The sequence below is a fragment of the Chiloscyllium plagiosum genome, unplaced genomic scaffold (genome assembly GCF_037043375.1).
Source record: "Chiloscyllium plagiosum isolate Xiang-an unplaced genomic scaffold, Cpla_swu_hap1 HiC_scaffold_2, whole genome shotgun sequence".
In the NCBI taxonomy this organism is placed as follows: domain Eukaryota; kingdom Metazoa; phylum Chordata; class Chondrichthyes; order Orectolobiformes; family Hemiscylliidae; genus Chiloscyllium; species Chiloscyllium plagiosum.
In genome coordinates this window covers 148,036,180-148,064,089 of record NW_028270140.1, presented here as the reverse complement: position 1 = coordinate 148,064,089, position 27,910 = coordinate 148,036,180, and the positions used below count along the sequence as shown (strand labels likewise).

The following is a 27,910-nucleotide window of genomic DNA, read 5'->3' as shown; positions in this document are numbered from 1 at the left end:
GCACTTGATCCGTAGACTTGAATGATACATGTTCATTCATGTACTTTAGAAACATTGAGGTATCCAGCCTCCATTACCTTCCAAGGCAGTGCATTCCAGAGTCGTAACACGCTCTGGGTGGAAATTTTATTTTTCCTCAATCTCTTATAAACCTCCTGCTCTTCACCTTAAAATTAAGCCCTCTATCCAGCCTGTCTCTTTCCAACCTGTCAATGCCCATCCAATACTCCATCCCTGTCAACGATTGGTGAATCTTCTCTACACCCCCTCCGGTGCAATCACATCCTCCCAATAGTGTGGCAACAAGTACTCCAGCTATGGCCAAACAAACTGCTGTGCAGCTCCCTGTTGTTATAATTTACACCATAACTGATAAAGACAAGTGTCCATATTGCTGTTTTCATAGCAGTCTACCTGACATTCTTGCCTACTGTAATTTTGCAGAGATGCAGAAAGGAAGAGGAAGGTGAAGGTGCTGTTCCATAATCTAGCGACTCAGGAAGGTGAATGGAAAGTCATGAAGAAAAAGAAGAGGAAATTATGATTTCCTTAGTGTTTCACTGCAGAGAATGCCACTGTCTCTAACCAAGGAGGTGCTGCTACTTGGATGAATGCTGGACATGAGAAATGTCTCAGAATCAAAAGTAAACATTTCCACTATGGAGATCTGTGGAATTGAATTTGGCAAAGTCATTAGCCAAATTTACACCAGTCCACCCTCCTCCATGATGGGCCATGATAGTTTATTGCAAACATTAACACATTTTGGCCAATAGCCAGTTAATGACTCACTCCAGGAGTGAATATTACATAGTCTGATTCCCAGCAATTCACTCTCTTAACCTTGAAATATCTCTCAGCACAGCACCTAGTGACTGCGCTAAAGTTACTGTTGTAGGTGGGTTTTATATCTGATGGAAGTACATGTAATTTTAAAAGTGTACAAATGTTGAAAATCTTGAATAAAGACAGCAAGTACGCAAATCAGCAAACAGCTCAGACAGCACATCTGTGCAGCTTGTCGTTTCTGTTTCAAAGCAGTGTTTATTTTCTTCATTTGTGTTGGTGTACATTCTCCGCATTTCCAGCATGTTCTGGCTTTTCCAAAAATGGTCCGAGTATCTTTCAGGATCGATAATAATTATGTTGTATATCTTCTGGTTCAGCTAATTCAGATACTCTGGAGCTGGACCCGGGAGTAATATACTGGGTGACTGCACTTGGAAGCAAGGCAGGTTCAATCAAAACCTTTAAAAATTAATAACTCATCTGAAAAGCTGCAGGTTGTGTACACTTGTTTCTTTACATTGTATGTGCAAATGCCGTGCATTTTATATGGAAATGGAAAATGTAACAGTGAATAACAGGGATGTATTGCACTAATGTTTTTATCACATTGTGCCAACTAATAGAGGAGAGCTGAGTTAATGGCTCATGTAGGCAAAAGTGAGGACTGCAGATGCTGGAAACCAGAGTCAAGATTAGAGTGATGCTGGAAAAGTACAGCAAGTCAGGCAGCATCCAAGGAGCAGGAAAATCGACGTTTCGGGCAAAAGCCCTTCATCAGGAATGGCTTAATGGCTCATGTATCCCAGGCCTTGTGTCTGTGAAGGTCCAACCAATTCAAACTGTGAGCAGGTTCATGGAAAATGTTTTCATTCTAAGAATCATTTCCTAATCATGGTTAGAGCTGGTTCTGTGGTGAAGCATCTTTACCACAGACCATTGCCTGCAGTAAGTACTTATATTTTAAAACAAATTTGAATGCTGACAAGCAGCATTTGTATTTGTAGAAATACAGAAATAAATATTTGGAAATGTTTGCCTAAATTATTTCTTTGACTGTGATACTTATGTATGAAATAGAAATAATTTCCATGTTTTTATTCAGATTGCTAGGGGATCAGTTATATTTTGATGTTGACTTTAATAATCCATTCAACAGCTTCAACTGAGTCACTGTGAATGGTGGTGATGCCACCAAGAATTGTTTTATTTTAATGGCAGGAGTTCAGTGTGTGGGCAATGGTCTAACTTGGATGCCACAGTCCTAATTTGGGCTGTTCCTCATGTTTCATTTGTAAAGCACTTTATGTTTATATCATGTTTTTCACAGTGACAGATTGTCCCAAAATGCTATACGGTCAATGGAGTGTAGTCATCTTTTGTAATTAATTTTGGGAAGATGTGAAAATGTTAGTTGTCTATGTCTGCCAAGAGGGAAAACTCCTGTCGCTCTGGTAGGAAGCTTGTTTGTGGTGAGAGTGAACTTGTGAAGTTTTTTTAATGTGTGGAGGCTGTTGTGCTACAGCTGCTACACAGTTTTGGCTCACCAGAGACGTTGCGTCCCTTAACTGCCTGTCACAGGCAAATCAGAAGGCTTCACAGATCGGAAATCATCTGGTTTGGCCTCATTATATCATACCTTCCTGATGCTGGACTTGAACCTGAAATTTCTGGCCACGAGAGAGGGCCATTACCACTGTGCTACAAGACCTATGGCAAACCCATAAATGAGAGGAAAAGGCAATGCAGATTCCAATTTAGCAAGCTTACCTAAAATGTGTTTGGTATATTAGGTGCCATTGGGTTAGCTGTTCCCATAGTTTTCAATATACTGATACTACCCATTCAAACATGAATGATCCATATCAAGTAGCTACAATCCATTACAATGTACTGTCTATGGACAAGTCAATATTCTTTATATTATTTTTAAAAACAAGAACCAGGAGAATCAAGAACATTTATAAAGTTGGATTTGACCTGACCAGACTCAAAAGGTAAAAACTTTTCCTCCTATAGTGATGGCCTAGAATTTTCACCACAGATTTTCATAAGTATATATTTTGAATATGTTGATTACATAAGATGTAAATATAAGTATATGCCTAACATTGCTCTGCTGTTTTGCTATTGTTGGCATCAGGAATCAAGTTCATTTTCAAATGTTAAAATAGGTTGAACAAAAGTTAACCACTTTGTAAATGGGAATGTAATGGAAGAAGCTAGGAATGGAAATGGCTGCTGGGGTCATTGAAAAGCCAAATAGGAGCTGTGACAGAGTGCACTGCATTTGTAGATTTTATCTGGACAGACAAGCTGAGGTGGTTGAATGAACCGTCCTCAATACAAACTATTTTCTTTATCTTTCCAAGACCCTCCTCTTCCTGACAGATCAAAACTGTTAACTATCATTGAGGCTTTGCAATAAACAAGAATAAGAATCTGAGTTGGCTATCCAGCCTGTTGATCCTGCCCCACCATTCAATATGATAATAGCTCATCAAACACTTCAATGCCTTTTACCCACACTATCCCTATAACGTTGTACCATTGGTAATCAGAGAATGACCCATTTATTCTTACAGTTTTCTGTCTGAGCTAATCATTCATCCATACCAGTACATTACCTTCTTTCCCATGTAGTTTAATTTTTCTAACCAAGGGGCATTTTATCAAAATCCTTCTGAACATCTAAGTATACTATATCCATCAGCTCTCCTTTATCAGTTTTGTTAATAACAACTTCAAAAAAACTCCCACGTTTGTCAACCATGACATTCCATTTGTGAATCTGAATGAGTGATTTTATTGTCATATATAAACAACAAAATACAGTGAAAAGCTTTTCTATTATGCTGAGTATATCAGATCATTATTATCCAAATGTCTATTTTTGCCCTTCTTATTTTTGTGCTGATAAGTTTTCAGTGTTTAGAAGTGTGTTTGATAAAAGAATTGTCATTGTACAATTGTGCTGTCACATTAAGCTTTTATTGGTGCAGTATTGATTCTGCTATATTGCTGTGGCATTTGTTTTACATCATGATAGACAGGACACATGCTTCATGACGATACAATATGAAATTATTAAACTCTAATTCTTCTGTATCTTTACATCATTCCTGTATGCACCAAACAGAAAACCTCATCGTTTTGACATCACTTGAATGCAATGAGTGATGGATGGGTTTTGATTTTATCTGACATGGAACAGGTGTCTCTAATGACTCCTTTGGTCCTCTTCTAGGCAGTCACTTCGTGCGCTGTATGTGTTTCTATGTTAGCAGGGACGGATTCTCCTTTCCCCTCTCTTGTAACAGAGGAAGCACCTGCATAAAAATAAAAAAATTCAGAAATAAACAATAGAATGTGCTGGGCAGCCTTTGTGCAGAGAAAAACATTTAACATTTCAGATGGATGTTTGGCTGCATTATGCATGTAACTTCCTCAGCTATCGAGTCCTGGAGTGGGACTTGGTCCACAGTTTCTGGCCCAGAAGCAGGGACACTATCCACTACAGGACTTGACCACCTAAAGTCTGATATCATTTGAGTCTGTTTAAATGTGTAATATTTTTAAGCATGACCCAGTAGACTGGATAATTCAATAAGGTGAAACATATGGCTATCTCTGTCATTAAAATGGCACCTTTTACAATTCACCAATGATAAACTCAGTCATAGGTCTGCCTTTACCTGAAAAATTTAAAATTACTTCCTTACCATTCTCTCTCTTTCCTAATGTGGTATTGATTTAATCTCATTATTGGATCAATAGCTGGAAATTCCCTGGGAGCTGAATTTGTTCTTACACCATACATACCACACAACTGTGAATTTATGCAAGTCATTCTGATAATTCATTCCACAGCTTGGCCTCCTTGAGAAGTTAGTGAATTTTGTAAATTTGTCTTGGCACAGGGCAAATATCTTGCAGCTTATAAGTGGCATATCCTTGCCTTTTCCCCATAACCCTTGATTCTCTTACCGATTAAACAACTGACTGTCTCAAATATACTTAAGAAAAATTGCCTGTAGTGTTAGGTGAAAGGGTAAATGAATGGGAATGGGTGTGGGTGGGTTGCTCCTCGGAGGGTCAGTGTGGATTTGTTGGGCTGAAGGGCCTGTTTCCACACTGTAAGTAATCTAATCTAACCCAGCCTTATTGGTAAAGAATTCCACAAATTTACTCCGTTCTGAGAGAAGAAATTCCTCCTCCTCTGTCTTTAAATATACAATCCTTTATTCTGAAATGATGCCCTCTAGTCTCAGACTCTCTCACAAAGGCAAATAATCTTTCTGCATCTACTCCCTCAAGTCACTTAATCTTGTAAATTTCAATAAGCTCACCTCTCATACTTCTACATTCTAATGGGTACAAACTTAATCTATCAAACTTCTCCTCATTACACAGTCCCTCCATATCTATAATCAGCCCAGTGAACATTCTCTGGGTTGTTTCCATTATCACTATCAATATTAAGGAAGGGGGCAGGCTTGGTGGAATAGCTGGTCTTGCCCAATCATATGTAGTTCATAGATGTGCCCTGCCTCTGAACTGGAAGTTCCTGGAGTCTCAGTGCAGTGTTAAATGACCACATAGGAACATTCATGACATGGTCCAAGAGATTGTCAAACAAACTATTTGATCCATAAATAAAACGACAAAGTAGTAGAAATGCTTCACAGTGTGTGTGAATGGCAGAATAACAAGCAACTCTCTAAGAGCTGAAACGTGAAAACAAGATTCACACTGGCAATCAGAAAGGGCGGGGACAGAAGTCATGGTCTGCAGCTGTTGAGCTCAATGTAGAGTCCAGAAGGCTAATTGGAACACTGCAGTAAATGAAAAACTGAAACGTGAGAGACCAAGGTTGTTATTTCAAAATGTTGAAAAATGTGGTGCTGGAAATACACAGCAGGCCAGGCAGCATCCAAGGAGCAGGAGAATCAACATTTAGGGCACAAGCCCTTCTTGAGGAATGCTGTGTTTTTCCAGCACCACATTTTTCAACTGGTACTCCAGCATCTGCAGTCCTCACTTTCTCCCTGTTATTTCAAAATGACCCAGAAACACTCAGCCTTGCTTTGAAGATGAAGCAGCTAATGTTTTGGGGACCTGGGTTCAAATCGTGCTGCAGGGCATTGTGGAATTTGAATTCAATAAAGAACATCCAGAATTAACCATCTACTGATGACCACGAACCAATCGTTGATTGTTGGGAAAATCTCATCTAGTTCACAAATCTGCCACCTTCACCTGGTCTGGCCACACATGACTCCAGACTCTCAGCAATATGGCTGACTCTCAGTTGCCCTTTGCCCTGCCGCAGAGTAGCTCAGTGGTTAGCACTGCTGCCTCACAGCATCAGGGACCCAGGTTTAAGTCTAGCCGCTGGTGACTGTGTGGAGTTTGCATGTTTCCCTGTGTCTGTGTGGGTTTCCACTTGATGCTCCATTGTCCTCCCACAGTCCAAAGATATGCAGGATAAATGGATTTGCTAAATTGACCCCTAGTGTCCAGAGGTGTGCTGGTTAGTGGGTTAGCCATAATAAAGGGATCATGTGGTGGAGGCTTCTTCTGGATGGGATTTTCTTCAGGGGTCAGTGTGGAATCTATGGGCTGAATGGCCTGTTTGCAAACTGTTTTCAATTTAGTCCACTTTATTCACTGCTCTTTAATGAGACCAATTGCTTTATTTGAGGTACAGCACCTCACCTCCTGGTTAAACATTTTACAACCTTCAACAGTTTCTAGCTTAAGGCTAATAACATGGATGCATTTAATTACCGCAAGTAGAGAGAGATTAATGTAGCTGTAAAATGATCAGACATAGATTCAATCCCACCACAGCAACTAGAATTTAAATTCAAGTAACAATAAAGATAAAGTTAGTCTCATGAAACTATCAACAATTGTAAAAGCCATCTGGTTGACTAATATCCTTTACTGAAGGAAATCTGCCAACCTTACTCCATGTGGCCTCCATGTGACTCTAGACCCACAGCAATGTGGTTGACTCTGAGTAGCCCTCTCAAATGACCCAAGAAAGCCATTCAGTTCCAGGGCAATTAGAGATGGGGAACAAATGCGGGCCTTGTCACTGATGCTCACATCTCATCAAACAATTTTTAAAAGCAGCAAATTCAATATTCTATCAATCTCTCTGCATTACGATGTTTTTTTTAAAAAAAATGGTCACTAGTAAATCCAAGATGAAAGTCAGCAAAAAACATTTTTTTATCCAGAGAATAGTCAGAATGTGGAACATAGCACCCCATATAAGGAAAGATTTGAGGTGAATGACATAGGGGGATGTGAGGGAGAAAGGAATAAAGGAATATGTTGATGAGATGAATTACAGTGGGAGGAGTCACTTGGTGGAGGCATGTTTAACTGAGGCATTCAAGAGGTAAATGTGACAGAATGACAGGGAAAAGGCAGAAAATTAGCACTGAGTCAAGACGGTCAGAGGGCCAGTGCAGAGACAATGGGTTGAATGTCCTCCTCTGATCCGTAATTATTCTTTGATTCTTGTGGAGAATAAACACCATCACAGACCAGTTAGTCTGAATGGCCAATTCCTACACAGTTAAAATTTTGTGATAGATCATTGCCAGAAGGAAAAGGTGTCATGAGCCATTCAACCTACCTGCAGAGTTCTCACTTAATAATCCCAGCCTGTCCTCTTCTGCTTCCAGCAGCTTCCGGTAGGTAGTGATCTCAGCGTCCAGTGTCAGCTTGACATTGAGCAGTTGCTGGTATTCCTGAAGATATTGTGCCATCTCCGTTTTAGTTTCTCTCAGTTGGAATTCCAGTTGGGTGATGAGGCCTTGCAGACCTGCCACTTTCTCTAGGTGGCTGGCCTCCATGCCCTCTAGCTGGTTCTCCAGGAACTGGATGGTACTCCTCATGGTACCGATCTCACTCTCCAAATCCACCGCCTGCTGCTGCAAGATGCTGAGCTCATCCTTCGTGCTCTGGATCTGGATGTCGTATTTGGTGGCGTGCTGCCGGAGGCTGTCAAACTTGGTCTTGTACCAAACCTCAGCTTCCTTGAGGTTCTTGGCAGAAATCTCTTCCATTTGTGCCCGCATGGAACGCAAGGCAGCTCTCAGATCAGGACGGGTTGAGTCCAGTTCCACCGAGACTTTGGACTCTTCGATTTGTCGGACCAGATCAGCCACTTCATCCTCATGCAACTTTCTCAGGAAGTCAATCTCTGCCACGAGCTGCTCAATGGTTCTCTCCAGGCCAGTTTTTTGAAAATTGGCATCATCCACATCCTTCTGGAACTCCCTCAGGATCCTCTCCGCTTCATCTTGAATGATGAAAGCAAATGGTTTATTTTACTTTATTTATACTTTGTATTGGAAGGACACGTACGTATGCTCACACACTCTCCCACATGTACGTGCATACATGTGCACAGGCACGCACCCTGTCATACATGCACAGAGCCTCATGAAAGCACAGAGACATAGGGTAGTAACAGAGACACATACACGTACACACAAACCCAGACATACAAAGACACAGAAACACAAGGTTGCTTGAGGTACCTACAACTGGTGGGGGAGGGGCTGAAATTTAAAAATAAGAGGGATGCCATTTAGGATCAAGACAAGGAGAAATGTATTTACTCAAGGGTTTGTGAATCTGTGCAATTCTCTACCCCAGAGGACTGCAGAATCTTAGTCTTTATGGATGATTAAAGTAGAAATTGATAGATTTCTGATTTCCAATGGTGTAAAGGGGTATAGGGATAGTGTAGGTAAAAGATATTGTAGTGTTTGTCATGATTTGGAGACGCAGGTGTTGGGCTGGGGTTCTCCACAACCACCTGATGAAGGTGCAGCGCTCCGAGAGCCAGTGCTTCCAAATAAACCTGTTGGAGTATAACCTGGTGGTGTGTGATTTTTAACTTTGTAATTTTGATTAACCATGATCATATTAAACGGCAGAGCAGACTTGGTGGGCGAATAACCTACTTCTGTACTTGTATATACGCAGACATGGAATCTCTCTCTCTCTTCCACACATGTATATTTTCAAACATGCGTCAATGAACACAATCAGGTACAAACATATGCACATAGTTAAACATGCACACAAGCACAGTCACACAAGTGTACAAACAGATACATTTACAGATATAAGCATTCATGTATAGCTAACACTTCAGATGTATACTGTCAAAGTAAGCACACCAAAGGCAAATACACACCCAGAAAAATACATAAGGTATAAACAAACAAGTACTATATACTGATACACAAAGACCCAGCCAGACAGGCTGACAAATGCATGAAAAAGCATTTCTGTTTCTCTGTAGAAGTTTTGTTTCTGACTACAAAATATCACACTTTTAAAAGGGTTAGATGTGCATCACAGTTGTAACCAAAATCATTACAACTAAACAGAGAAGGAACAACCCAATGATATTTGGCAAAAAGAAGCAAAAGTGAAATGAGTAAGATCCTTTTCACATAGAGAGGTAGTTTGAGTCTGGGACAAATTGCCTGAATGGACTGTTGTGGCAGGTTCGATTAAGGCATTCAGAGGAACACAGACTGTCTGTTGCAAGGGAACAGTGTGCAGGGATAATGGCAGTAGGTAAGACGTTCATTGGGAGAGCTGGTTCAGACATGATGGGCCAAATGGTCTCCTGTACTATCGAATCTGTGTGAGATTCTTTGAACCACGACGGAAGTCAGTCATTTGTTATTGGTTTCCTTCTAACTGAGAGCCAGGAACTTACAATCAGCTGTCAATCTTAGTGATAGGGATTAGCCTGTCACAGAGTCCACACTAATGTGCAAAAACTGCATGTTAAACACAATTTACAGCACAAGACACAGCCAGACAGGCTGACAAATGCATGAAAAAGCATTTCTGTTTCTCTGTAGAAGTCTTGTTTCTGGCTACAAAATATCACACTTTTAAAAGGGTGGGACGTGCATCACAGTTGTAACCAAAATCATTCATTGAACAACAAATTACAACTACAAAATAGTTGTAATTCAATCAGAGGCAAGCACAGATAAGGAGCCAAGTGTATTGAAAGAGCTTCATTTATTCATCACACAACCCCCAACAGTCTACACTAAAAATTGGAAGTAAATTTTCTTCTGAGTTACAGATCTCTGATGGAGGGACACTGCAAACAGCCTTCGGTGCACTTGGGTTAGTGCAGCTTCTGCCCTCTTAGGTGGTTGTTAATGTTCACAATGCCGTTATTCCATGAATCACCACCAATATATCCCTTAACCAATGTGACTAACAACATTGTTCAATTGATTATAGGAATGTAAGAACTAGGAACAGGAGGAAGCCATTCAGCCCTTGAGCCTGCTCTGCCATTTATTACGATCATGGCTGATCTCATCTCAGCCTCAACTCCACTTTCTTGCCTGCAGTTCATAACACTTTAACCCATCAGTAATTAAAAATTTGTCTATCACCTCCTTAAATTTACTCAGGTCCCAGCATCCACTGCACACTGGGGGTAGTGAATTCCATAGATTCACAGCCATTTAGAGAAGTAATTTCTCATCTGTTTTAAATTCGCTACTCCTTAACCGAAACCTCTGACCTTTCATTCCTCATTGTCCCACGAGGGAAAGCATCCACTTTATGTCTAAAAGTCAATCCCCTTTAGCATCTTATTTCAATAAATCCCTTCATCCTTCTAAACTCTAGAATGTATAGGTCTAAAGTGCTCCATCTCTTCTCATGAGACAAGCCTTTCATCTCTGGAATCAATCTTGTGAATTTTCTCTGAATTGCACTACTGTTTTAGAAAACTTACTACATAGAAATTCAGTCATTACTCACATTAAAAAGCAATGGCTCCACTTTAAGAAAGTGCTTGTTGTCTGTAAAGTGCTTTGAGCCATCCTGAGTTTGTCTTTTTCCTAACAATATTGCCTCTCCCATCTCCATGTCTCCCACTTCATTGAATATTTAAACATAGAACAACAGAGGAACAGGCCTGTGCCAAGAATGATGCTATTCTAAACTAATCTTATCTGCCTGCACATGATCTGTATCCCTCTATTCCCTGTCTGTTCATGTGTCTGTCTAAACACCTCTTAAACTTTGCTATTGTATCTGTTTCTACCTTCTCCCATGGCAGCATGTCTCAGGTACCTAACATCCACTGTGTAAAATCTCCCTTAAACATTTCCCCTCTCACCTTAAACCCCCCCATTTTTGATATTTGATATTTCCACCATGAGAAGAAAGACTCTGACTATCCACCCTATGTATACATCTCAAAATTTAAATGTTTCAATCAGATCGCCTCTCAGCCTCCAATGCTCTCGCGCAACCAATCCAAGTTTGTCCAACTTCTCCTTGCAACTAATACCCTCCAATCCAGGCACCATGCTAGTAAACCTTTTTTTGCACACTCTCTAAAGCCTCCACATCCTTCCTATAGCGTGGGAACCAGAAATGGATAAAATACTCCAAATGTGGCCTAACTGAAGTGTTAGAGGTAAAAACAATGACCGCAGATGCTGGAAACCAGATTCTGGATCAGTGGTGCTGGAAGAGCACAGCAGTTCAGGCAGCATCCGACGAGCAGCAAAATCGACGTTTCGGGCAAAAGCCCTTCATCAGGAATAAAGGCAGAGAGCCTGAAGCGTGGAGAGATAAGCTAGAGGAGGGTGGGGTTGGGGAGAAAGTAGCATAGAGTACAATAGGTGAGTGGGGGAGGGAATGAAGGTGATAGGTCAGGGAGGAGGGTGGAGTGGATAGGTGGAAAAGGAGCTTGGCAGGTAGGACAAGTCCGGACATGTCAAGGGGACAGTGCGGAGCTAGAAGTTTGAAACTATGAAGAGGTGGGGGAAGGGGAAATGAGGAAACTGTTGAAGTCCACATTGATGCCCTGGGGTTGAAGTGTTCCGAGGCGGAAGATGAGGCGTTCTTCCTCCAGGCATCTGGTGGTGAGGATGCGGCGGTGAAGGAGGCCCAGGACCTCCATGTCCTCGGCAGAGTGGGAGGGGGAGTTGAAATGTTGGGCCACAGGGTGGTTTGATTGATTGGTGCGGGTGTCTCAGAGATGTTCCCTAAGGCGCTCTGCTGGGGGGTGCCCAGTCTCCCCAATGTATCCGTTGCTCCCGATGCGGTCTCCTCTACATTGGGGAGACTGGGCGCCTCCCAGCAGAGCGCTTTAGGGAACATCTCTGGGACACCCGCACCAATCAACCAAACCGCCCCATGGCCCAACATTTCAACTCCCCCTCCCACTCTGCCGAGGGCATGGAGGTCCTGGGCCTCCTTCACCGCCCCTCCCTCACCACCAGACGCCTGGAGGAAGAACGCCACATCTTCCGCCTCGGAACACTTCAACCCCAGGGCATCAATGTGGACTTCAACAGCTTCCTTATTTCCCCTTCCCCCACCTTATCCTAGTTTCAAACTTATGGCTCCGCACTGTCCCCTTGACTTGTCCAGACTTGTCCTACCTGCCTAGCTCCTTTTCCACCTATCCACTCCACTCTCTCCTCCCTGACCTATCACCTTCATCTCCTCCCCCACTCACCCATTGTACTCTATGCTACTTTCTCCCCACCCCCACCCTCCTCTAGCTTATCTCTCCACGCTTCAGGCTCTCTGCCTTTATTCCTGATGAAGGGCTTTTGCCCGAAACGTCGATTTTGCTGCTCGTCGGATGCTGCCTGAATTGCTGTGCTCTTCCAGCACCACTGATCCAGAATCCAGTAACTGAAGTCTTATACAGCTGCAATTTCCAATTTTTATATATTCAATGTCCCGAATGCCTTTCCAATTTTTATATATTCAATGTCCCGAATGACATTTATCACCTTAACCACTCCTAGGGAGCTATGAACTTGGGCCCCAAGATTCTTCTGTATAAAAATGTTCCTAAGGGTCCTGCCATTTATTGTACACTTTTCTCTTGTATTTGACCTCCCAAAATGCATCATCTCACACTTGTCTGGATTAAATTCCATCTGCCATTCCTTTACCCAACTTTCCAAATGCTCTATATCCTGCTGCATCCTTTAATAACTTACCTCGCTATCCACAACTCCACCAATTTTCGTGTCATCTAATCAGACCATCTACACTTTCATTTAAGTCATTTATATATATAACAGAGGTCCCAGCACTGATCCTTGTGGAATATCACTGGTCACAGACCTCCAGTCAGAAACACACTCCTCCACAACTATTGTCTGTCTTCTATGACCAAGCCAATTTTGCATCCAACTTAACAACTTACTGTGGGCGAAAGTGGATACTGCAGATGCTGGAGATTAGAGTGGTGCTGGAAAAGCACAGCAGGTCAGGCAGCATCCGAGGAGCAGGAAAATCAATGTTTTGGCAGGAGCCCTTCGTCAGGAACGATTCCTGATGAAGGGCTCCTGCCTGAAATGTCGATTTCCTGCTCCTCGGATGCTGCCTGACCTGCTGTGCTTTTCCAGCACCACTCTAATCTTAACTCACTGTGGGCACCGTGTCACACAATCGTCTGGAACAACTGACCATGAGGGACTTTGTCAAATAGGGCTGGTCTGTTTATAACATTGTCACTTATAAATTCTAAGGACAATGCTTTGAGAAGCACACTGATAAGAGATATCAGCAATTTTAAGAAGGAAGTCATAACAATGCAGAAAGATCGAATACACTGAGTATCCTCACCTTAGAAAGGGGCTGCCTGTGAGAATCACTTTAAGATGAGGAAGGAGTCTGATTGGGTAGATGTAAAGAAGGTACATTCACTTGTGAATCAGGCCAAAACCTAATAAATAGAACTCAAGTATTGCTTTGAGGTTTGGTATTCTTGCAATTCTGTCCTGATATGTGCGAGATGAATAGCTTGTCTCTCTTTCTTCATCAATACTTTAAAATAGTCACCAATAAATCCAAACAGGAATTCAGGAGAAATCTGGTTACTTGGAGAGAATGTGAAACTCAGGGTGCAGCTGAGGTGAATAATGCAGATGTATTTAAAGAAAAACTGGTTAAGTACAAGTGAGAGAGAAAGGGAGAGAGAATTCGCCGATGGGGTTCAATCAAACAGGATGTTTGTGTGGACATAACCACAAATGGTCTGTTACTTTGCTGCAACGATATGTAATTCTTTTGTAATAATTTTGATACTTCCTCCCAAATTAGAGAGGGCGAGAATTTCATTTTTTGGAACCGATGCAATATCTCTGAACTTTGGTGGGCGAGGGGTGGAGGGGAAGAGCTCAAACCAATTTGTAATTAGTGTGATTGAAGGGATTGCCTACCCACTTCTCCACATCCCATGGTGGTTCTTCCCCGAATAATAAACAGAAGAATGTCTGTTTTCCAACAAAAGTTAATAACTCACCAGTGAAATGGCAGACTAAAAAGCCACAGAGTCACAGGTTTTGATCATAGGTTGGTTAATAAATCATTGTGTCTTGAGATGCCTGGATTGTAAACTTTTAAATACCCTGAGGGAGAAATAATTGACACCACATTCCTATCACCTATTTCCATTTCCCCCAACCCATACTGACTGGCCAACATTGACCTCACATCAGGCAACATCGCAATTTTAAGCTTCCCATTCTTCTACTCCATTCCCTCCATCGTCTCAACTCGGTCTTTACAATCCCAGTTTTACAATCCATTGAGGTTTCTGCATTCCTTCAAGACAGAAGGAGAAACAAATCAGAGAGTATGTGGAAAATGTTAGTTTTAATATCCTCCAACAACATCTTGCTTTTATATAGCACCTTTTTCATGAAAAGTGCCTTTCAAGCGCCTCTTTGTTTTCATTGGTCTGTCATTCTAGGCTCTAGATTCAATTCCTTCCACCTCTCTGCCTGCCTCTCCTTCTCTAAAATCTCCTGAAAATCTACCTGCTAGTCCAAACGTTTAGTTCACAATGTTTTAAATGACAGTCCCTTTAACAATGAACCAGGTCATGTTCCAGAAATAAGAGTACATAGAACATTACAGCACAGTACAGGCTCTTCGGCCCTCGATGTTGTGCCGCCCTGTCATACTAATCTGCAGCCCATCCCACCTATACAATTCCAAGTATGTCCATATGCCTGTCCAATGACGACTTAAATGCACTTTAACTTGGAGAATCTACTACGTTTGCAGGCAAAACATTTCATACTCTTACTACTCTCTGAGTAAAGAAACTACCTCTGACATCTGTCTTATACCTATCTCCCCTCACTTTCAAGTTGTGTCCCCTCGTGTTTGCCGTCCCCATACTTGGAAAAAGGCTCTTCCTGTCCACCCTATCTAACCCTCTGATTATCTTGTATGTCTCTATTAAGTCACCTCTCAATCTTCTTCTCTCTAACAAGAACAGCCTCCAGGCCCTCAGCCTTTCCTCATAAGACATTCCCTCCATACCAGGCAACATCCTAGTAAATCTCCTCTGCACCTTTTCCAAAGCTTCCACATTTTTCTTGTAATGCGGTGACCACAACTGTACACAATACTCCAAGTGTGGCCGTACCAGAGCTTTGTACAGCTGCAGCATAACCTCCTGGTTCCGGAACTCAATCCCTCTATTAATAAAGGCCAAAACACTGTATGCCTTTATAACAACCCTGTCAATCTGGGTGGCAACTTTCAGGGATCTGTGTACATGGACACCAAGATCTCTCTGCTCATCTGCACTCCCAAGAATCTTACCATTAGCCCAGTACTTTGTATTCCGATTACTCCGTCTAAAGTGTATCACCTCACACTTGTCCAGATTAAACTCCATTTGCCACCTCTCAGCCTAGCTCTGCATCCTATCCTCTGCATCTCTCTGCAACCTATTACATCCTTCGTCACTATCCACAACTCCACCGACCTTAGTGTCGTCCGCAAATTTACTAACCCACCCTTCTAAGCCCTCATCCAGGTCATTTATAAAAATGACGAACAGCAGTGGACCCAACACCGACCCTTGTGGTACGCCGCTAGTAACTGGACACCAAGATGAACATGTTCCATCAACTACAACCCTCTATTTTCTTTCAGCAAGCCAATTACTGATCCAAACTGCTATGTCTCCCACAATCCCATTCCTCTGCATTTTGTATAATAGCCTACTGTGGGGAACCTTATCGAACGCCTTGCTGAAATCCATATATACCACATTAACCGGTTTTCTCTCATCTACCTATTTGGTCACTTTGTCAAAAAGCTCAATAAGATTCATTAGGCACGATCTACCCTTCACAAAACCGTGCTGACTGTCTCTGATCAGATTATTCTTTTCTAGATGATTATAAATCCTATCTCTTATAATCTTTTCCAACACTTTACCAACAACTGAAGTGAGACCCACTGGTCTGTAATTACCAGGGTTATCTCTACTACCCTTTTTGAACAAGGGAACCACATTTGCTATCCTCCAGTCCTCAGGCACTATTCCTGTAGACAATGATGATTTGAAGATCAATGCCAAAGGCTCGGCAATCTCTTCCCTTCCCAGAGGATCCTAGGATAGATCCCATCCGGCCCAGGGGACATGTCTATTTTCACACTGCAGTATTTCTAATACCTCTTCCTTGTGAACCTCAATCTCTTCTAGTCTAGATACAAGTATCTCTGTATCTTCCTCGCCAACATTTTCATTTTCTATAGTGAACACTGTCGAAAAATATTTATTTAGTGCTTCCCCTATCTCCTCTGACTCCACGCACAACTTCCCACTATTATCCTTGATTGGCCCTAATTTAACTCTCGTCATTCTTTTATTCCTGACATACCTATGGAAAGCCTTAGGGTTAACCCTGATCCTATCCGCCAACAACTTCTCATGTCTCCTCCTGGCTCTTCTGAGCTCTCTTTTTAGGTCTTTTCTGACTTCCTTGTAACTCTCAAGCGCCCTAACGGAGTTTTCACATTTTGTCCTTACATAAGCCGCCTTCTTCTTCTTGACCAGAGTAGTTGTTGTTCAGTGGAACATATATATAAGGGCTGGAAATTTCAGAAACAGGTGGTAACCACAGGGACTGGAGTGCATAATCGCCTCCTCCAACACTATTTTGATTTAGTCCCTCTCTCATTTCCCCACAAATTTGTTTTTCCTTTTAATTTTGCTGCCTGGCCCCATGTGTGCAATTTGTCAATAGTTTAAGTAGGGAACTGGTTCGGTGACCATACTATTAACAAAAAGGCTGATTTTCCCCAATAAGGGGAGTTGATTAGGAAGGGCAGAGGCTGGACTGTAGTTTGCACTGAACTGTGAAATGCAAGTAAAGACTTGTGCATATTTCCCGCTTCCTATTTCTTTAAGTGGAATGACGTCAAAGTTTGTTTGGTAATTTCCTTGATAGGTGCCTTTGGATGAGAAAAGTGCTATATAAAAGCAGGATGTTGTTGGAAGACATTAAACCAACATCCTCCACATTCTCTCTGATTTGTTTCTCCTGTCTTGCTCCTGTAAGTCCTATTAGCTTCATAATACTATTACTTGAAAGGGTTTTTTTTCTGTACAGGTAATCAGTTTCTAACTTGACCTCAAAATAGGCAGAGAAATTAACTGTTAGTTGTGGATTCTCACCCCACACCCTCAACCCTTTGTGAGTTTATTATTACGCATCAATACTAGTCGCTTCAACAGCTCCGTGTGTAAGCATGTTTCACATTTTTACTGCTTTCAAGTCTCTTCTGAACTCCCCGTTTGATTTCTCGGTGTCTATTTTACCCCTTCGCAAGTGAAAAAAAATCTCAATAAGTCAACTCTGACAATCCTTTTCGTAATCTTACATTTTGTCTTTTTCACCGAAAATAGAGTTCCTACCAAACTGTGCTACTGCGAAGTTATCAGGATTGAAATTCATTTGTTTTGTATTCTGAATGTTGAGCATGTCAGGATGACAGACGAAAATGTTTAGGTTTGGCATCTTTGCTAATGTCAACATAGACATATATAAGAGATGAAGGGCTTTTGCCCAAAATGTCGATTTTCCTGCTCCTTGAATGCTGCCTGACCTGCTCTGCTTTTCCAGCACTACTCTAATCTTGACTCTAATCTCCAGCATCTGCAGTCCTCACTTTCGCCTATATGTACGTGAAAGCTAAGTGAACGGTCCATCAGATGAGGACGAGGACATTTACCTTGAAGGTCAAGCTGCTCTTGACATTTCAGCCTCCAGAGGTCAACCTCCTCCTTGGTGTTGCCCATCTCGATCTCGGCCAGCCCTTTCTCATGGGTGAGTCGCTCAATCAGCTCCTTGAGCTCCTTAAATTGCTGTTGATACTCGTCCCCTATTCCCTGGGGCACCTTGAGATGGGCCTTCAGGCCTGCTAGCTCTTCCCTCAGCTGGGAGTTGCGCTGCTCCAGGCCCCTCACCTTGCCAATGTAGCTGGCCAGGCAGTCGTTGAGTTGTTGCATCTCCTCCTTCTCGGATGCTCGGGCCTCTGGGGGTGCCGGGGAGGGGACCCGGAGCCTCGGGCCACTCCTACTGGACCAGCTCACGGATGCGGTCTTCTGGCTGTACGAGGAGCTCCTCATCTTCACCTTTCCAACTCGAACTGATGGTCTACCCTAATTCCTGCCCTGACTCGGGCCGCTCTTTTTATAGGGATTGGCAGGAATGTGACAACCATTGTGTAACTCTCACAACATTCTCTTGAAATGGGAACATGATGATTGTTCAGCTGTCTCAGCACTGGCTCAACTCTGGGCATAGTATTTACACTGAAGTGCTACATTACTGTGGAGTCAGGTCATGTTCTCTGATCCACCACATTCCTGTCTGTCTCCATCAGTCTGACCAGCCCATCCCAATATCTGGAATTTACCACTCCTTCCCTGAGCAGGGGATGACGGATCAGAAATGAATGTACAAGTTTTCATTTTCCAATGAGTGCTTCTGATCTCTTTCTTCCATTTGTCACATCCCTCCAGAGCATCTTGAGGAATTTCCACTTATCATCATCAAGAGATTTCCTTCTGATTCATCTCTCCCATTGCATCCCCCACATCCTCTCCAACCCCATCAATCCCCCTCTTTGTCTGGGTACCAGTCATGGCAGAGAGCAGGATGAGGATCACACTTTAGAACATTTTAGCTATTTGGCAGTGGCAGGGCTTTGTTTTGGGGTTCTGCTGTGGCCTGACCTAGGCTCCCTCTGTTCAGGATATGTCCTGTGTGAGGCTCTGAGACTGCCTACACTCACAAGGTGTTCCCCAAGCTCAGTCAAACAAGTAAGAGTGTCCATTTCCATTGGGATGCCCTGTTTCATGTGCACCACTTGCTGCATTTTCTAACGACAAAGCCAATTACATTGCCCATTTGAAAGCCAGTTGGACTTCAACTAGTAGGCACTTTTGCATGGTTATGTCATTTGTCCCACAGACCAAACGATCTCTCTGCATCTCATTCAATCACATGCCTCAACCTGTCAAGTTAACCTCATCAAAAATCCCACAAATATGCCCAGCTAATGAAGAAAGGTTTGCCAGTCATCTTTGGTATGAGAAAGATCCACCAATACCTTCACTGACATAACTTTGTAATAGTAACAGACCACAAGCCTCTGCTAGGGCTACTCAAAGAGGACCGTTCCACTCATAGCTTCAGGTTGAATTCAGTGGTGGCTGTCATTCTAAGTGCATTGGAACACCATCTGGGAGGCCGCGGAGCAATGGCAGATGCCATGACCACGTCCCATTGGCAGATGCACCACCGGCGGTGTTGGCACTGGAGGAATCCATTCTGGTTTTAAATTTTCTGGACCTTCAATTCAGTGCTAAGATTATAGAAATGTTCCTGCATGGGTAAGAGGCATGGTCGACACGAGGTCAGGTCCAGTGACGTATAAAGTTCAGTTGGTGAGGTGGTCACGAAAAAGCATGTGCACCGCCTGAAAGCTGCAACCTCACCAAAGGAGCAGGAACAAGCCAGACCCAGTACCTCGAACACCCAGAAAGGCTATCGGAACCCATATACCCATGGATTCTCCAACATATGTGAACCTTCAACATATTGTCTAGCTAACACCAATTGTTACAGTTAACCTGAGAAAGCAACTTTTAAAAAAAGGCTTTGTGATTTACACATGAAAGAAGTGGAACTATCATAGTATTCAAACAGATGAAAGACTCAACAGACAATCAACGTATTTTTCAATGTATGATTTCAGTTACATCACACTGTAAACTTTTGCTATAAATTCTGTCTCTTACAATTGTGTCCTCCACAACCACCTGATGAAGGAGTGGCGCTCCGAAAGCTAGTGCTTCCAATTAAACCTGTTGGACTATAACCTGGTGTTGTGTGATTTTTAACTTTTTAACTCAGTCCAACACCGACATCTCTAAATCAGGAGACAGAAGTGTCCCATTCACTCTGAGAGCTGGCTCTGAGGGAGCTGGACCAGTGTCAAGTACGATGCAGGTGTAAATAAAGGGTGACTTGGTGACAGGACACCGGCCTTCGTGCAGTTACACAGAGGTTCACAGAATTCATGTAGATTGCTAAAATTTCCATGAAATGTTTAAGCATCCTGTAGGACAGCATTTAACCTGAATGAGACAGCATTTTGTGCAGCTCAGTACATACTGCTGCTACTGAGTAGCAGTGATCGAGAAAGTAGATGTTGAAGGTGATTGATGTGATACCAATGAAGTGGCTGCTTTACTTGGAAGCTTTTTGAGTATTTCAGTGCTGCAATTGGGGAGTATTCCATTACATTCTTGTCTTGTGCTTTGCAGATGGTGGACAGGCTTTCAGGAGTCATGAGGTAATTTACTTCCTACAGGATTTCTAGCCTCTGACCTGTTCTTGGAGCCATCATGTTTGTACGGCAAGTCCTGTTCAGTTTCTCTTCAATGTTAGTTCCCATGGTATTGACAGCGAAAGATTCAGATGTCAAGGGGTGATAGTTAAATTCTTTTGTGTTGGAGATGGAGATGGTCATTGCTTGGTGCTGATGTGGCAAATCCCCTTTGAAAGACATTTTCAATTGCTATAACATAGTTAATTCAATTAGATAAATTGGGCTTTGAATCAAAGTTATACTTCACCTCCACCCAGCTTCCTACTTGATTTAAAATGCGATTAGAACTGTTAGGTGGGTATTTTTGACTGGCACAGACTTGATGGGCCGAAGGGCCTTCTGTGCTATACTGTATTGGCTTCTATTACGAGAGATGAAAGAAAGAAGAAAACACAGAGAAAAGCATTATACAGTATCTGTTCAAATTTACTCTAACTGGATGGCAATGTTCTTCACTAATGTATGGGTAAACAGAGGAAACACAAGCTCAGGAATTAAAACAGAACTTGCTGAAAATACTCATAGGCAAAGCAACAATTGTGGAAAGAGAATTGGAGTTAACATTTCAAATGAATGACCTTTCATCAGAACAATACTGACTGCAGATCATTGACCATTGATCATTGAGTCTCCAGTGATGGACATTGGCCTCTAAGCACTTCCAGCACTTTTGTTTTTGACAAAGGAACATAAGGAGGCCATTCGGTCCCAGGGACCTGTAGCACCATTGATTTAGATCATGGTCTGATCTGAACACTAGCCACCCCTGGATAACAATGAGGGCTCCTTGCCAATAAAATGTGGACGGTAGGTAAAGTTGTCACAGTTTAGATCAGAGTGGTGCTGGAAAAGCACAGCAGGTCAGGCAGCATCCGAGGAGCAGGATCCTGCTCCTCGGATGCTGCCTGACCTGCTGTGCTTTTCCAGCACCACTCTGATCTAAACTCTGGTTTCCAGCATCTGCAGTCCTCACTTTTGCAAAGTTGTCACAGTCCTACCAGATTGAAGGGCTGATCTCTCAGTAGAGAGAAGCCTGGTGATGGTTTAGCTGAGGGTTACCACTGGTTTGTTGCCAATAATCACAGGCTTATCCACATGAAACGTGTGGAGATTAAAATATTATTTTGTCTGCTGTGGTGGTTCTATTCTGCTACAGCAGGTGGCGATGCAGTACAGCTTTTTGCAAACAGCCTGCCAATTCACAGAAAAGGAAGACAGAATGTGGCTACATAAGGAAGAATTGTAGCAATTATATTGCACTTTTCACAGGGTATTCTCAAATCATTTTGTGGCCAACCTGTGAAGCATACTATTTGAGATGTAAGAAACACGACAACTAAATTGTGGAGAGCAAGATCCCACAAACAGCAAAGAAATAACTAATAAATCACAAAGTTAAAAATCACACAACACCAGGTTATAGTCCAATAGGTTTAATTCGCATAAAGGACTTATGCCCGAAACGTCGATTCTCCGGTTCCTTGGCTGCTGCCTGACCTGCTGCGCTTTTCCAGCAACACATTTTCAGCTCTGATCTCCAGCATCTGCAGCCCTCACTTTCTCCTTAATTCGCATAAACCAAATCATCCGCCAACATTTCCGCCACCTCCAAACAGACCCCACCACCAGGGATATATTTCCCTCCTCACCCCTTTCCGCCTTCCGCAAAGACCGTTCCCTCCGTGACTACCTGGTCAGGTCCACGCCCCCCTACGACCCACCCTCCCATCCTGGCACCTTCCCCTGCCACCGCAGGAACTGTAAAACCTGTGCCCACACCTCATCCCTCACCTCTATCCAAGGCCCTAAAGGAGCCTTCCACATCCATCAAAGTTTTACTTGCACATCCACTAATATCATTTATTGTATCCGTTGCTCCTGATGCAGTCTCCTCTACATTGAGGAGACTGGGCGCCTCCTAGCAGAGTGCTTTAGGGAACATCTCTGGGACACCCGCACCAATCAACCACACCGCCCCGTGGTCCAACATTTCAACTCCCCCTCCCACACTGCCGAGGACATGGAGGTCCTGGGCCTCCTTCACCGCCGCTCCCTCACCACCAGACGCCTGGAGGAAGAACGCCTCATCTTCCGCCTCGGAACACTTCAACCCCAGGGCATCAATGTGGACTTCAACAGTTTCCTCATTTCCCCTTCCCCCACCTCACCCTAGTTCCAAACTTCCAGCTCAGCACTGTCCCCATGACTTGTCCGGACTTGTCCGACCTGCCTATCTCCTTTTCCACCTATCCACCCCACCCTCTCCTCCCGGACCTATCACCTTCATCCCCTCCCCCACTCACCCATTGTACTCTATGCTACTTTCTCCCCACCCCCACCCTCCTCTAGCTTATCTCTCCACTCTTCAGGCTTACTGCCTTTATTCCTGATGAAGGGCTTTTGCCCGAAACGTTGATTTCGCTGCTCGTCGGATGCTGCCTGAACTGCTATGCTCTTCTAGCACCACTAATCCAGAATCTGGTTCCAAGCATCTGCAGTCATTGTTTTTACCAGGTTTAATTGGAAGCAATAGCTTTCGGAGCGACGCTCCTTCATCAGGTTGTAGTGGAGGGCTCAATCCTAACAGAATTTATACCAAAAATTTACAGTGTGATGTTACTGAAATTATACATTGAAAAATTGATTGCCTGTTAAGCCTTTCATCTGTTAGAACACAGTGATAGTTTCACTTCTTTCATGTGTAAATCACAAAACCTTTTTGTGTAAAAAGTTGCATTCTCGGGTTAGCTGTTAACAATGGTGATAGCTAGACAATATGTTGAAGGTGTTGGCCCCCTGTGTTCTCTGTCTATGACCTGATGTTTAGATTGATTCTAATCTAAAAATTGAGATAACGGAGTTTTACATAAATTCATGCAGTTTTTGAGCTCAGAGTTCTACATGAATGCATGCAGTTTTTGAGCAAAATACAATGTAACCCTGCAAGTACAAATTCATCCCACAAAATATATGTGTCCATGTGGGTCTTTGTCTGTCTGTGTGAGTGTGTGTCTGTCTGGGGTGGGGGTTGTGAGTGTGAGAAAGTGTATGTGTGTGTGTAGTGAGTACAGCGTGTCTTAAGTCTCTGAGGGGGTGCATGTGTGAGTGTGGGAGTGTGTGGGTGACTGTGTGCGCGTCTGTGTATATGTGTGTCCGTGTGTATAGGAGTGCCTGTGTGTGTGTGAGAGTGTGTGTGTGTAGGAGTATCTGTGTGTGTGTGTATAGTGCAGTGGTGGTCACCTGTAATGTGACATGAACCCAAGGTCCCGGTTGAGGCCCTCCCTATGGGTACCGAACTTAGCTATCAGCCTCTGCTCGGCCACTTATCTCTGCTGCCTGTCCTGAAGTCCACCTTGGAGGATGGTCACCCGAAGGTCCGAGGCTGAATGTCCTGGACCACTGAAGTGTTCCCCAACTGGGAGGGAACCCTCCTGTCTGTTGATTGTTGTGCGGTGCCCATTCATCTGTTGTCGTAGCCTTTGCTTGGTTTCCCCAATGTACCTTGCCTCCAGACATCCTTGCCTGCAACGTATAAGATAGACAACGTTGGCTGAGTCACATGAGTACCTGTCATGTACAAGGTGGGAGGTGTCCCCACGCGTAATGGTGGTATCTATGTCCACAATCTGAAATGCCTTGCAGCGTCCACCGTGACAGGGTTGTATGGAGTTGTCCTGAGAGCCGTTGCTGCAAACAACAAACTATTTGAGGTTTGGCAGTTGTTTAAAGGCAGGTAGTGGAGGTGTGGGGAAGGTCTTGGTGAGGTGCTCATCCTCATTGATAATGTGTTGCAGGTCACTAAGAACATGACGTAATTTTTCAGCTCCTGGGAAATACTGAACAACGAAGGGTACCCTGTCGGTTGCAGCACATGTCTGTCTCCTGAGGAGGTCATTACGGTTCCTTGCTGTGGCGGGGTTACATTGTACTTTGCTCAAAAACTGCAGGAATTCATGTAGAACTCTGAGCTCAAAAACTGCATGAATTTATGTAAAACTCTGTTATCTCACTTTTTAGATTAGAATCAATCTAAACATCAGGTCATAGACAGAGAACACAGGGGGCCAACACCTTCAACATATTGTCTAGCTATCACCATTGTTCACAGCTAACCCGAGAATGCAACTTTTTAAAAGAAGGTTTTGTGATTTACACGTGGAAGAAGTGAAACTATCACTGTATTCTAACAGATGAAAGGCTTAACAGACAATCAATTTTTCAATGTATAATTTCAGTTACATCACACTGTAAATTTTTGGTATAAATTCTGTGTTACGATCAAGCCCTCCACTACCACCTGGTGAAGGAGCGTCGCTCCGAAAGCTAGTGTGCTTCCAATTAAACCTGTTGGACTATAACCTGGTGTTTGATTTTTAACTTTGTACACCCAAGTCCAACACCGGCATCTCCAAATCATGAACAGGCACACAGGATGGTTAAGAAGGTGTTTGGCAACTTGCCTCCTTAGCTCAGACCTTCGAGTGTAGGTGTTAGGATGTCATGTTGAGTTTGTACAGAACTTTTGTGAAGTTCCTTCTGGAGTAGTGTCCCCAGTTCTGAGCTCCCTGTTATAGGAAGGATATTATTAAGCTAGAGGGCTCAGAAAATGGTGGGTTCAAGATTTAAAAATAGACTGGAAAGGCTGGGACTGTTTTCACTGGAGTTTAGGAGGTTGGGAGGTGACCTTTTGATGTTTTTGGGGTCTGGATAAGGCGAATGGCAAATGTCTTTATCCTAGGGTTGGGGATTTCAAGACTAGGGGGTGTATTTTTAAGATGAGGGGAGAAAGATCTTTTACACGGAGAGTGGTTCATATGTGAAATGAATTAGCAGAATAAGTGGTGGATGTTAGTACAGTTACAACATTTAAAAGACATTTGGATAAGTACATGAATAAGAAATGTTTGGAGGGATATGGGCCAAGTGCAGGCAGGTGGGACTAGTTTAGTTTGGGATTATGGTCAGCATGGATTTGTAGGAACAAACGGTCTGATTCTATGCTGTACAACTCTATGACTCTGCAACTGACCAGATCATGTGTTTTATGGTCTGGTGAAAGGGCAGGTATTAGGAAGGGCACCAGGGAGAACTCCTCTGCTGACCGGGAACTTACTCCCACATGTAGTTGCTGAAGTGAATGAGAACATTGGAGCCAGGAGTGGACCATACGCTTTTTCATGCCTTATCTGCCATTCAGTATAACTAGAAGTAATCGAAGGCTTCACTCCATTTTCTCACCTACTTTTTGTATTCTTTGATATTCTGAGAGACCAAACAATAGAAGCGTAGAAACCAGGAGCAGGCATTGGCCTTTCGGCCCTTTGAGCCTAATCTGCCATTCGATCTGATCATGGCTGATCATGTGTCTCAACAACATATTCCTGCTTTCGCCCCATACTCCTTGATATCTAAAAATGTTTCCAGCCCTTCCTTGAATATATTCAGTGATTTGGCCTCCACAGTTTTCTAAGGTAGAGAATTCCACAAGTTCACTACCCTTTCAGTGAAGGAGGATTTCCTCATCACAGTCCGAAATGGTCTGCCCTGTAGCCTGAGACTGTCCCCTGGTTCTAGACTACCCACCCAGGGGAAACATCTTGCCATCATCTGGTCTGAAAATCCTGTTCGAATGTTTTGCATTTCAATCAGATCTCCGCTCATCCTTCTGAACTCGAGTGAATTCGGGCACAATTGAACCAATTTCTCTTCATTGGACAGTCCTGACATCACACCAGTATTAACCTTGTCTGTCTCAGCTTAAATAAACTCAACGAGGGAGCATCATCAGATCTCTGGGTTGGAAAACTCTAAAGCCTGTCTGAGTGAAGAAATTCCTCTTCATCTCATACCTGAAAGATTGGCCCCTCATCCAAAGATGGTGCCCCTATATTTTAGATCTCCCACCCGGGGGATGCAACCTCCTGGGATCTACCCTCTCAGCCACTTCAGAACCATGAAAATTGCAATGAGATACTTCCCCTTCTTCTACTCTTTTAAAATAAATGTTAAATAGTCCCTGGTGAAACACTGTAACAAAAAAAAATCAACCTATCAAAATTAAAACAGCATTATCAGGAGTAATGATGCAACCCAGTCCCTGTACTGCCCACCAGTCCTTAGACCACGAGGTATAGGAGCAGAATTAAGCCATTTGGCCCATCGAATCTGATCCATTATTTAATTGTAACTGATATGTTTCTCAACTCCATTCTCCTGCCTTCTCTCTGTAACTGATTTGATTTGCTTGATTTATTGTCGCGTGTACTGGAGTACAATGAAAAGCTTTGTTTCTGAGCAGTACAAGCAGATCATAGTAAGCAAGGATGTATAAATCAACAAGCCTTGGATGGGGCATACAGGTTACATTGCACAGGGTGTGCACTCGGTGTGATCAAAGTTAGCAAGATCAACATTATTTGAGGCGAGAGAGTCCATTCATCAGCCTAATAACAGCCAGGAAGAGGCTGTTCCTGAACCTGTTGTTGTGTGTGTTCAGGCTTCTGTATCTTCTGCCTGATGGAAGAGGTTGTAGGGGAGCATTACTGGGGTGGGATGGATCTTTGATGATGTTGGCAGCCTTTCCGTGGTAGCGAGCCATGTAAATGGAATCCATGGATGGGAGATTGGCTTCCATGATGGTATGGTCTGTGGATGCCATCTTCTGTAGTTTCATATGGTCCTGGGCAGAGCAGCCATGCACCCAGACAGTATGCTCTGGATGGTGCATCTGTAGGAGTTGGTGAGGCTCCTTATGGACATGCCGAATTTCCTGAGCCGCCTGAGGAAGAAGAGGTGTTGTTGTGCCTTCTTGACCGTCGCATCGACATGGGAAGTCCAGGATAGGCTGTCGGTTCTCACCACTCTGTGGAACTTGACGGTCTCCACACTCTCAACCTCAATTCCTTAGATGTCGATGGAGGCAAGTTCTCCTCCTTTCTCTCTGAGGTCAATGACCAGTTCTTTAGTTTTGCCAAACTCTTGAGCCCCTTACCAATCAGGAACCTCAATAACCTCGAGCGCTTTCTGCGGCAATGAGTTCCACAGATCACCATCCTCTGGCTAAAGGAATTCCTCCTTATCTCAGTTCTCATTCTGGGGCTGTGCCCCTGGGTTCTAATCTCTTTACTAGTGGAAACATCCTCTCCATGTGCACTCTATCCAAAGCTGTCAGTACTCTGTAAGTTTCAAACAGATCCCCCGTCAACCTTCTAAACTCTATCAATTCCTGAAGAAGGGCCTGTGCCCGAAACGTCGAATCTCCTGTTCCCTGGATGCTGCCTGACCTGCTGTGCTGTTCCAGCAATAAAGTTCAAACTCTATCAACTACAGTCCCAGAATCCTCAACTACACACATGCAAATAAA

At 43.2% G+C, this 27,910-nt stretch overlaps 2 protein-coding genes across 2 annotated transcripts in view; one reads left to right on the top strand and one right to left on the bottom strand.

Moving 5' to 3' along the window:
* nop14 (NOP14 nucleolar protein homolog (yeast)) overlaps positions 1-3,892 on the top strand; it is a 58,366-nt gene extending 54,474 nt beyond the window's left edge. The window contains exon 19 of the mRNA XM_043703789.2: positions 445-3,892. Within this exon, the coding sequence (XP_043559724.2) occupies positions 445-544 (100 nt within the window). The 3' untranslated portion in view covers positions 545-3,892. The remainder of the gene's footprint in view (positions 1-444) is intronic.
* On the bottom strand, positions 3,756-18,292 carry vimr1 (vimentin-related 1). Its single transcript, XM_043703850.2, has 3 exons — positions 17,881-18,292; positions 7,439-8,107; positions 3,756-4,115 (listed from the first exon to the last, which is right to left on the bottom strand). The coding sequence occupies exons 1-3, from the start codon at positions 18,275-18,277 to the stop codon at positions 4,030-4,032; spliced, it is 1,152 nt and encodes a 383-aa protein (XP_043559785.2). The 5' UTR covers positions 18,278-18,292; the 3' UTR covers positions 3,756-4,029.
* Positions 18,293-27,910: the final 9,618 nt, after the last annotated feature.